This window comes from Sciurus vulgaris (assembly GCF_902686455.1).
Source record: "Sciurus vulgaris genome assembly, chromosome: 14".
Lineage (NCBI taxonomy): Eukaryota > Metazoa > Chordata > Mammalia > Rodentia > Sciuridae > Sciurus > Sciurus vulgaris.
The window spans coordinates 60,978,200-60,990,199 of record NC_136475.1 but is presented as its reverse complement, the minus strand read 5'-3'; the positions used below and the strand labels follow the sequence as shown (position 1 = coordinate 60,990,199).

Genomic DNA, 12,000 nt, shown 5'->3' with positions numbered 1-12,000 from the left:
CCAGTTGCTTTCTCTTCTCCTGGCTCAGAGCCTAGCAGCTGTCCCTTTCAAAACCTCCTCCAGGGAGATAAACAGGGACTATCTACCACCTGTTCCTGGCTCTGCGAAATGAAAGGATTCAGACAGGTATCAAATAAGTCCAGGCTGCTAAACCGAAGATACTAGACTCGCTAGACCCTCCTTTAGACCCAAGTCTCTATTCGCTTCTCTATCCGGCGCTGGCCTGGACCGCAGCGACCTGAGAGGGTCTGGGAGCTATAACAGAGAACCACGCCAGAGTAAGGCTGGGAAGGGTCAACCCTCTGTCGCGCAGGGAGCCAAGAGCGCGGGGGCTGTCAGAACCCAGTGAAGCACTGGGCCCGCGTGCTCGATTCCGCCAGAGGGCGCTGTGGGCTCGCGGAGCTGGGAACCCGCGGCAGGCCAGAGCTGCGGTCCAGGGACTGAGCTACCCTGACTGGGGTTGACTCTGGGTGAAGAGGCCAACCATCTCAAGGCACTCATTTGGACGAGCTAGGGAAGACCGACGAGAGGGCCATTTGTGACACTCTTTATATTTCAAAACGTTGCTAGAACACAAAGTCACTAAAACAATGAAGTCTTTTTGTTTTAAATACCCTTATCAAAACAACTTAAAGAACTCATCAATATAATCATCTCGTGAGAATTATTATAATTATATTGTTATTTTGGTATATCCAAGATAAAATTTAAGAGTGTCAAGAAGAGTCATGCTGGGTCTCCAAACCTGAAGCCCTTTCAGAGAAGTGGCAGAATTTAGACAAGTTCCAAATAACTGTCATGGTTTAGTAGGAGGAGGTAGGAGCTCTGCGGCGTAGTAAGGGTGAGGATGTGGGAGAATTCTGGACGGAAGGCTATATATTCGGGTAGGGGAATAATACCTGGTTCACAGAGGATTTGAACCTTAGAAGAGGGAAGCATTTGGCACCCTGCCTCCAGTATTTATTGCAATAGACCTTGTGGATTTAATCAGTCCTAGCCTTACATTTTGTTATGTCTAAATGCTTGTTATCAGTGACAAAGGGCACTATTCCCTGCCCTTGAGTCCCAACTTGTTAATGCTGAAATGTGAATCAGAAATAGAAATGAATTAGTCAAATGTCCAGAATGTGCTAGAGACACATGACCTAGGGGGAACATTCAGGTCAGTCATTCTGTATTGATAAAATATCCATAGCCTGTGGGAGAAGCTGTTACACACTGTACAGGTGTCATAACACCAGATGCCAAAAATACATCAATACATATGCTGGTGTTAGGAGGCAAGATGCAAAAATATAGAAGTTGAGAAATCATAGGTTCTTTCTTGTTTTAAAGATTCTTATCACCAAAATGACTTAAGGAAGAACTATCAATATCATTGTCCTCCTGAGAATTATTATAATTGTATTATTATTGTTGTGGTACATGGGATAGATATAGTATTATAAGTATTATCATATTGTACTGAGATAAGTTCAGTTTAATTTGGAAGCAAAATTAAATCCAGGACCTTGGATTTGTAGAAATTTTCTTTCTAAGAAATTATGCAATTGAAGTTATCATTACTAAATGGTGTTGTGTTGGTTCCAGCCGGACAATGGAAAAAAAGTAGTAAATTTAACTAGGAGGTATAAGATTTGGGTTTCGATCTCTAATTATTAGCATTAGCATTGTTTTCTTTTTTTTTTTCCTTTTCTTTTTTTTTTGGCAAGCCAGTTAACTTCTCTGGGTCTCATATTCCTAATTTAATAGAGAAATTTAATAACAATAAGAATATAGACAAGTGATCTCTCAGATCCTGTAGAGTATAACAAACTTCTCTGTTCTGTTGCATCTAAATGCCTCCTTAGTGCTGTCTTGGTTCTGACATGACTTTAAGGGTCAGCAGGTCCTTTAAGGTTCGGTATGTGAAGGAGAAGAGAAAGGAGTGTAGGTGATTGCTAGTTCTGAGACTGCGTAGGATTCCCCATGTCACCTGAAGTCTTTTGTATGCAGTGGCCCAGGGCCATTGGGGATCAGACAGTCCCACTCTTACTATAATCATTGTTCCTACTGAATTTCTACATCACTTTCTGACAGGGACCTTTATCTGTCATTTGCTGTGTGCCACCTTGATTTATTTTTCTGCACCAGTCATTTGAGATTGGTTTCTATGGCAATCTCCAATGCTACTCACCAAATACTCTAGGTTCCTTGCCCTGGAAGATGGTAGAACTTTCTAGCTCCCTGGTGGTTGGGGTAGAGGGGTCATGTGACTGATTCTAGCTAACAACTAGCAAGCAACAGATATTTAGCATTTGGAGGGGAAGAGACTATTGAATTGCCTAAGACTGTCCAGATATTCTTTTGCTTTCTGCTTACCCCCAGCTGTGTTCCAAATGGTGAGTCTTTGGTCAGCTTGGACACAGGAGCAAAGATGATGCTGGGGTGGGGCAGAATTCCCAGCATCTGAGAAGAAACCTTTGTCATTTCAAGACTTTGAGATTTGTGGACAGCTTATTATAGCAACATGTCCTACCAATCCTGACTAATGAAGGACCAACCCCAACTAATACCTGACTGACTGAATTGATCTATTTACCTTCCTGACTAGAGCAGGAATTATTCAATATCTGCTTATCCTCCCGAGCACCTGCCCTCATAGCTTGTACGTAGCAGGTACTTAGTAAAGACCCTTGGATTATATATGTAGTTAAAGGTCCTAAGACACAATGTAGCAGCTAACTAAAGAAGAGTATATATGTGATGTTATTTCCCTCTGGTGTCCTAGAGAGTGGGGTTCACAGTCCATAGAACTGAGGAAAGAAGGGCTCCAGGCCATCTCCTCCATCTTTAATCTCTGTGGAGCCACCTCAGATCCCTTGGTCTCCTTGCAGGTGTAAGTGAAGCTTGACCTCTGAGTCACTGAAAAAGAGTTCAGAGCAGAGATGGGGCCAAAATAAGAAGTCACGGCAGTCCAGACAAAAGCCAGCAATGGAAGGTGGGCCTGGGAAAGAGTTGGGAGCTGAGCTGGGCCTGGCTGGCAGGGCTCTGTCATTGTGTTGCTGCACATTCCATCCCATGGTCCAGGTGGTTGAATTCTGTTCAATGGAGCATGTGAGGAATGTCTGATAGACCCTGACCAGGCAGACCTTCACAGAGGCCCATTAACATTCTATAAATGGCAACAACCAGCACAGCAGCCGGGGCATGAATATTAACACGCTGCTCTGGGTTCCAGCTCCCCCTTCCTGGTTGCCTTTAGCTGATCTAAACAATATCCACAGACTGTTTCATTTTTTTTTTTCTTCTTATCAGAGTATAAATCATTTTCTGAGTTGAATCTTCTTTCTCTCTAACACCCTATTTTGAGGTAAGTCTGTTGAAGGAAAAAATTACAAAAGAGAAAAATATCCATCTGTCACAAAGTTGTCTTTTTATATATTGTTATGCTGCTTGCCCACCAGAAGTTTCAGTGTCTCTCCAGGAAACACAATCTGAAGGCCCTAGCAGACCTCAACTATCTGATTCCAACCTACCTCATCTCCCACTACTACCTGCCACAAAGCCAGGTTCAACTGGTCCCTTACTCTTCCCCAATAGCCACAGCCTTTCCTATCTGCCCTGCACACTCTGCTTCCTTTGCCGCCAATGCCCATCCCACATTTTTTTGCAGCTGGAGGAACTCCGGGCTCAAAGGACCTTTTAGATGATATATTCTTAAGCTTCTCCAGGCAACAGATGCCACTCTGATCCCTGGATCTACTGCAACATTGGTTACACTGCCCTGCGCATGCTTGCTGCTCTATCAATCCTTTTCCCATCAACTAATTTCAAAAGGAGAGAGGCCCCCTCTTGATCATCTTTGTTGCATTCTTACATTTTTCTTCTCTCTCTCAATGATTATGGAATAAGGAGGCCATTATTGGAACCCAAAGGGCATCTTACGCAATGTATACCCCAACTACTGTCCTATCCTTTAGCACTGTACAGGGGTCAAAAGAAGGATGAAGCAGGTAGGAATCGTTGGTTGGAATTTTACATTCTAAGTCTCCCCCTGCAAGGGTGTGTTTTTCTTTTCATATGAAATCTGGAGCAGAGGGCTATTTTAGAGTTGCCTTCCCTTTAGGTGAACTTAAGATTTTCCCCCAACAACACCACATAAGGGAATGTCCGTGATACTCCTGGAGAATACATATTTTCATTTGGTCAAGTTTGACAGTGGGAAGGTATGATATTTATTTAGAAATAAGAATGTAATAAGGGTAAGAAACAAGCAGTGTTTACATGTAGAATATGGGTATTTTCCCTTTTAATGTAAATATTAAAAAGCAGGCATTTTGTTTGGTAAAGTCTTTATGTACCCCTAAAAATTGTAATGGAAAAGGAGACTGGTATTGGTTGCCTTTGAGAATTGCAGTCTGATTACCCACATGGATAACAGCCTCTTAAGAGGTGGTGTCACCTTTCTGTAACCTTGCCCAGTTGTGTTGGAAGTTTGTTGGTTATCTGTTTTAAGATAGTCACTGAGATGGCAACAAGACCCTATTTAATACATTTGGGGTCTTACCTGGGCAGCAATGCTGTTCAGAGCTGATGCTCCCCTGAATGGCATAGCCAAGGACCAGCATAAATAGGAAGAATCCCTTTGTAAAAAATAAACAAACACATGCAAAAGGTTCAAGTTCAGTATGTCCTTAATTCTAAACTTACTTTCTGTTTAATACACAAAAGAGGAAGGATTTATGTCAAGGTTTTTAAATCCCATGTATTTCTGTTTGTATGTAAGATAGGACCTGCCAGAGTGAGTTAGAGAGACAGTATGAAATACCAACTTGTCAAGGATTCCTAACTAAATAAATTTTTGGCATTCAAGATTTCTCAACTGAGCCAAGATGAGGGTGAAGCAAATGAAGCATTCGGTCCGGTATAAAATTTAATAGGTGCCAATAAACTCAGCAATAGAAAGAGTATTTTAGTGTAGTTTTAAAATTATTTAAGATTTGGATAGTCTGTTCATCCTGAAATGTTACCTTTTTATTTTAAAAATTACATTAAAATTATTTACTTTGATTAATGTGTTTATTGGTACTCTTTAAATTTTGCCTGCTTGAAAAGTATCTCACGCAGCTCATTTTCCTGCTGGCCCTGCTTCCTGAATACATTTTCAGAAGATCAAGCCTTATGTGCCATTACCTTCAATCGCATTCCACAAGAAGATGGAAAATTGGGCTCAGTGGTGGAAAGGGAGGAGATGTATGGCACATACCTGTAATCTCCCCAATTCTGGAGGCTAAGGCAGTAGGATTGCAAGTTCTAGGCCAGTCTTAGAAACTTAGTGAGACCCTGTCTCAAAATCAGAACTAAAAAGGGCTGGGGAGGTAGGTAAGGGGATTCCTTGGATTCCATCTCCAGTAAGGGCAGGAAGAATACAATGGTAGAATTGAGAAGCAAGGAAGAAAAATTCCAATGATCAAAGAAATGAGAAAATAAACAGCAATGAGATATCTCTGCTAGTGTTTTGTCAAACTGATGTTTTAAAATACTACACCTCCAGCTGGTGGAAGTGTCCATGTAAGGCACACTTTAAAATCCTGACTTTTGGCGTGTGAACAATTTTAGTTGTCCCCAAGACTGCATTTTATCACCATCTCTACTCAGCTACCCCATGCAACAGAGTCAGATCTAAGAACTACTAGTAAGCTCTCGGGTAGTGACTGCAGGTGTCTACTTTGTGTGCTCCTCTGGGGCTGGAGGAACTCCCAGATGGCCTTGGGACTCTTCTGATGATTTTGGGGAGGCTGTATGTTGTACTATGTGTGGATCCGGTTGTTCCAACGGGCAGCCTTCTTCGTCTTTAAGCCTTTAAGACACAAGCAATGATAACCTTTTCCACTGAGGAAAAAAATGATCGGGAGACAGGTTTGAAATTTTGGTCTACACTAATCAGATCCGCCAGATAAACACTCGGTTTACTACTATCACTACAAACTCTGGGACTTGACTTGGCAGAGGGCAAGAGCGGAGGTTTCTTTTTCCACTCTCAAAGCCCTGCAGCTCCCAGGTCGACCTCTTCCCGCCGCAGCCTTGCAGCTCCAGCTGGGCCGCACCCCAGGCCTGGGCGCTCTCTGCCCCTCCCTCGCAGGTTCCCAGTCTCCCGGCGCGGGGCCGTTCCTTGCCCCGGCTCCCCGCGGAGGAAATTCTTCCCCAACAGCCCAGGGCTCGCCTCACGTGACCAGCCGCCGCGGCGGCTTCCAGCGAGAGTTTAAAGGTTACGGAGGAAATTAGCAGGGACACCGCCACTCGCCCCCAGGAGAGCGCGCCTCGCTTTCCCAAAGCCCGGACGCCGGCTGTCAGCGCACTAATCAGAGCCTAGGTCCCCCTTAGAGCCATAGACAGGGTCCAGCGTAAGAGGAAAACACACTTCGTAAATATAAACAGACACCCAAACCGGGCCTGGCCGGGGTTCTACCCAGCTTTCCCTCGTCAAGTTCTCGCACCCAGAGAGGTCCAGGACAGATCCCAAAGGGGACAGCGCTCCCCACACAAGCGGAAGAGCCAATAATCGAGTTTAAAAACTCACACGAGCCTTGCCCGTCCCTCCCTGGGCCCCTCCCCCACTGCCAGGGAGCTGAGCGTCCCGGGACAGAATGACAGGTCAATACTCGCAGGCTTTTCTGGCCAGCCATTGCCCCAGTAGGGCAGGACTATGGGAGGTTCCCGAGTCTTCTGCGGGCAACGCGACCCCCGCCACTCCTCTATCCCCAACTCTTAGAGAGTTGGCTGCAGAGTCCACCAGAAATGCGCGGCCCGGTCGTCTCCCGGTGGAGACCCAAAATGACGTATCCAGAGCTCGCGGCTCTCGCTCCCGCACCCCTATGCCGCCACTCCCCGGGGTTCCGCTCAGGGTACCCGCCGGGCTCCCCGGCTCGCCGGCTCGACCCAGGCAGGCTGGCCCGCGCTTTGCTGTTCTCTCCTCAGCTCACTTTTCCCGTATTGCTCCCCCAACCGGCAAAACTTTCTATTTCCCTAAACACTGACGCGCGCGCGCGCGCGTGCACACACACACACACACACACACACACACACACACACTCACACACTGACGTCTTTTGCGCATTTCCTGCATTAGAGGGAGGGAGACTCGCTCGCGCACCGACCGAGGGAGAAGAGACCGCGGGGGAGAGCGGGCTGGCGGGCAGCGAGCGAGCGGCAGCCGAGAGCTGGGACGCCGGGAGCGCGGCGGGCGGGCGCTGGCGCCCAGGAGGTGGGGCCGCGCCGAGTCGCAGTCCCGGCCCCGCCGCCGCGCTGCGCACCGCCGGGTGCCGGCCTGCGCCCCAAGCCCGAACGGCGGCCACCCGACTCCCGAGCCCGCGCGACTGTAAGATTCCGGTCTCCTGGCGCCTCCGGATCGCCGGCTGCGGCACCGCTCTGCTTCGCCCAGGAGGCGGCGGCCGGGCTGGCTGTGTGGCTTGTGGATTTTTAAAAATTTGGCTCCGAGGAGGACCATTTCCTCTCGACATGCATCCCTCCGGATAGACTGCACATCCCTCGGTCCACCCCCCGCCCCGCGCGGTCAGAGGCAGGCGCTGGGTGGGCGAAGAGGATCCGGGTTGAAATCTGCGCCCCCGGTTCTCGTCCCCGCCCCGTCCTACCGCCCCCTCCCCCCTCCCGGAGTCGAAATTTCCCGGGGATTATGTTTCGGAAAGGTAGGTAAGCGCCGGGCGCGGCGCCCGCTTCCCGGTACCCGGACCCGGAGAGCCAGGGAGGCGGCGAGGCAGCCCCCGCGGCTTGCAGTGGAGCCCACAGCTCCTCTTCTCTTCTGGAGGTGCCGCTGGTGGTAGGGGGGGAGAGACTTGCTCCAAACACGGACGTCTCCTGGCTCTCCCCCCCTCCCTGTTTTCCGTTAGGAACCCGGCGAGGAAATACATGCACTCGCTGAGAATCGCCGGCGCCAGGGTGCAACGCCACAAGGTGTAGGGAGTGAGTGGGGTGGAGCGAGAGGGGACCCAGGAGTCCCCGTGGCTCAGAGCGCCCGCGGTCTGTTCTTCATTCCGGCCCTCGGGGCGGACGGAGTGACCCCGGGCCCCACTCCTCGCCCCGACCATGGTAGTGTTCAATGGCCTTCTTAAGATCAAAATCTGCGAGGCCGTGAGCTTGAAGCCCACAGCCTGGTCGCTGCGCCATGCGGTGGGACCCCGGCCGCAGACTTTCCTTCTCGACCCCTACATCGCCCTCAACGTGGACGACTCGCGCATCGGCCAAACCGCCACCAAACAGAAGACTAACAGTCCGGCCTGGCACGACGAGTTCGTCACGGATGTGTGCAATGGGCGCAAGATCGAGCTGGCCGTCTTTCACGATGCCCCCATCGGCTACGATGACTTCGTGGCCAACTGCACCATCCAGTTTGAGGAGCTGCTGCAAAACGGGAGCCGCCACTTCGAGGACTGGGTGAGTCCGGCCGCTCCCCGTACGGGAACCTGGCCCTGGGGTCCCGGGGAAAGACTGGCTGCCTAGGCATTGGACATAGGTCTTCTCGGTTGGCGACTGGGGTGTGTGCATGTACGTCTCAAATTTCCTTGGAAGGGCACATTTCACTTCGTAGCTGGGAAGAAATAGACCTTGGAGTGAGAAAGATGGGACATGGAAAGAGGATATAGCCCTCTGCCCGCTCTGTGCCCTCCTGGCAGAGGGTACTGAAGGGGGCTTGCAAGTTGGGAGAGCCCGGTGCCGCTGCCGCTGGTGCTGAAGGTTGACAGAGGACCTGGCGCCTTCTGCAGGCGCGTGGTGGGCTGGTTCGGAGCGATTGTGTGTGGGTGGGTCCCTCCGTCCTTGGAGAGGCACGTGGAGCTCAGACTGAAGGTTTCTTGCACGTCCTGGCTTTGTCCTGCTAGTGAGGAGTTGCTTTATTTTTCCCTCCAGAAGGAAGCTTGCTTGTTTCTATTCTACTGCATGGTGGTTAGCTCATCTTCTGACATACAAAGAAAAAATGTATTCTTCTCCAGGATGCCTCTCTAGAGTCCCCAAACATTAGTGGAGCTTGGTTTGCCCAATTCATTGCCCGTTCATCCAGAATGTTGTGTTTTCATGGAAGTCAGTGCTTTGAATCTTAAAGTTAGATTGTTTCCTTGTTTTGATTGTCAGGATATGGTGGGATAAAATACTATTTCTGAGACTGAGTTAATTGTTAATTGATTACATTGTTCAATATTAGGAACTTGGAAATCGGTCTTGTCAATGTAAACTAGATAGATTCAATTTTGGCACTTGGACAAGCAGAGAGAACAAGCTTTTTTTTTTTTTTTTTTTTTTTTAAGCTCCTCTGGAAGCGGAGGTGTTAAATTAGAAGATGAGTTTCTGTATTTTCAGTTTTGTTACATGTTTCCACCTAGGACAAGGGTTGCTCTGGATGAATATGTTTTCAAGATTCTTTGGTCTACACAGAAAGTTACCTGAGCCTCATGAAGACATAGAGGAATCACTTTTCTACTGAAAAACAGCCAACTTCCTGAATATCCTAGAGGTCAGAGGTTGCATATGAACCCCCTTGGCATATCGCCTTACATGTTTTTTGAAGGACATAGAGTTTTAGGGGGAAAATAGGAAAAAGCCTGCTCTTCTTATGCTCTGACTGTGATGTAGCCTGCCTGAAACCATGGTTACAGGACTTACAGGGAAGCTCCAATTAGCCACACCAGTACAACCCTAGGAGATTTGTGGCTTTCACTTCAGAAAGCAGGCAGACCTTTATGGAATCCCAGAGAATTCAGTGCCATTCTACTGCATTTCACAGATGTTCTTCCCTTCTACCCCCTCTCCCATTCCCCATTTCCTCTCTACATATGGCCTTTGGTCCTTTTACTCCTGTAAGCAGTGCATGTTGGTGGCGGGGTGGGGGTGGGGACTGAACGAATAACTAATTTTAGAAGCAGACTTCAACACTAAAAACCTGCCTGTGGTAGTGAGGAGACGGGGGTCTTCTCGAGGATATGCAGACAAGGTGCACAGTGAGCAGAGAGCAGGTCTGGGTTCATCCGCAAAACAGGTTATCAGTTGAAGGGAGAGCAATCTCTGTGATGCTGGGGTCTGCCACAAACTTGAGGTGCAGCAGGATACCCCATCCCCCCATCAGCACTTCTAGCAAAGCATCAATTGGTTGTCATTCTCTAAGGTTTTCAAATTTGTCCTGTGTTTGGCCACAGACCAGATCGTCTAGTGCACAGGCAGGTGTTATAGACAAGGACATGGAGTTCCAGAGTAACTAAGTGGGTATCAAGGTCACATGGCAAGCACAGGTGGGTTGAAAGTTAGGCTCTCTCCTCCTCATGCTTACTGCTTGCCTAAGGGAGGAACAGCTTGTCTGGCCTCCTCTATTTATTCTCCCTACAGATTCATTTGCTGTGTCTCTGACATTTTTATTGTGTGTGATAACTTAAAGTGCTTTCAAAATCGTTATCTCTTTTGCCTTATAGCAAGTGTGAAGTAAGACAGATATTGGACAGATTAAAATACTTGGGACAGGATGCTGTGACTACTCTGGTTCCTTCAGACTGAACATGGATTGCATGGGCCGAGGTGACTGGCCTTTGGAAACAGAGACAAGATGCATGTAGGCTGACAAGGCCACCTTTCCTATCCCCATCATGCAAGCCACACCCACAGATTCACATCTTTGGGCAGAATTTCCTGAAGTCATGCCTTTGCACTCCTTCATTGGCAGGGATGAAGAGATGAACCACTTCTAGTGTGTTCTTGCTATATATGTGCTTTTTCTTGTATAGAATATATTTAATATGGTCTTTAAAAAAAAAAAGAAGTCTGGCCTATAGTTAGGGGGTGTGGAGAGCAAGAAAGGGCTGCTTCTGTCTATGTGGCAGAATATTTTATTTAGTTGCACTTTTTTTTTAATTCGTTCTAATTACTTGTACATGACAGTAGAATGCATTCATACATTTTGATAAATCATATGTAAATGGAGTATAATTTCTCATTTTTCTGATTGTACGTATTATAAGATCACATTGGTTCATGCAGTCATATATGTACATGAGGTAATAATGTCTGTTTCACTTTACTATCCTTCAGTTCTCATGTGTTCTACCAGTTCTTTTATTGTGCTCAGATCCCACCAGGGGAGTTTAACATTGTAGCTAATCCAGAGGTAGGGAAGCTATGGGTTACTCTTCATGGGCTTGCATTTCTCCTGGGAACTAACACTAAGGATAGATACATATAGACATTTAAGTAGCAATTAGGTTCCAAATGAGTGGTACCCTAAGTAAATTAAACAAGTTCAAAAAGGGAGTGTGCTGGGAGAGCTGGAAGAATTCAGGATTCCTGAAAGCAAGCACGAAAGGGTAGGTAACATTTAAAGAAATATCTGTAATTGGAGATAGTGTGCTGGGCATGGGCATTGCTATACTACAGGCAGGGAGAATCTGTGGTTTGGATCGAAGAATGGACAAGCAGGGCTGAAACTGCGGGTACCTGTTAGGACCAAGCAGGACAAGGTTTCTCAGATTTGAGACTCTATTTGAGTAGCACCTGTGCTATTTTTAAATAGTTTAACCAATTAATTCTTTTCTTATCTTTTCTTTGTCTTTTCTTGGGTCCTACTATTCATCATGAAATCACAGGTTTGGATTTTGTAGCTGTAATTTTTCTTTGTTCACTTTGAAACAAATATGGCTCTAAAATAAAAGGAAAAGCAGTTCATCCCAGGTGCCTCTTGACATCATTAGTGATAGGTGGCCGTAGTTTGAAACACTGAAGTAGGAGAAAGTTTAGAAAACCGAGGTGGATTCTAGAATGTTTAAAAGCCAGGCTGAGGTAATTATTTGTCACATAATGAGAAGACTTTTCAGGTGTGATGACAAGGTGGTTGCTTTAGAGAAAACTCATTACAAAGAGAAGGAAAGATTTTGCTGGTTCTTGAAGCTGAATCCATTAAAACACCATTCCATTGGGTCAGGTTTTCTAAGAACTAGATAATAATACTACTCAGATTTGGGTGTGCAT

At 47.1% G+C, this 12,000-nt stretch overlaps 1 protein-coding gene across 2 annotated transcripts in view; it reads left to right on the top strand.

Annotated features, from left to right (window-relative positions):
* The first annotated feature begins 7,074 nt into the window (after nucleotides 1-7,074).
* The window catches only part of PRKCE (protein kinase C epsilon), a 466,710-nt gene continuing 461,784 nt past the window's right edge, over nucleotides 7,075-12,000 (top strand). For both annotated transcript variants that reach the window (XM_079111623.1, XM_079111624.1), the window contains exon 1: nucleotides 7,075-8,433. In XM_079111623.1, coding sequence (XP_078967749.1) covers nucleotides 8,086-8,433 — 348 coding nt within the window. In that variant the 5' untranslated portion in view covers nucleotides 7,075-8,085. The remainder of the gene's footprint in view (nucleotides 8,434-12,000) is intronic.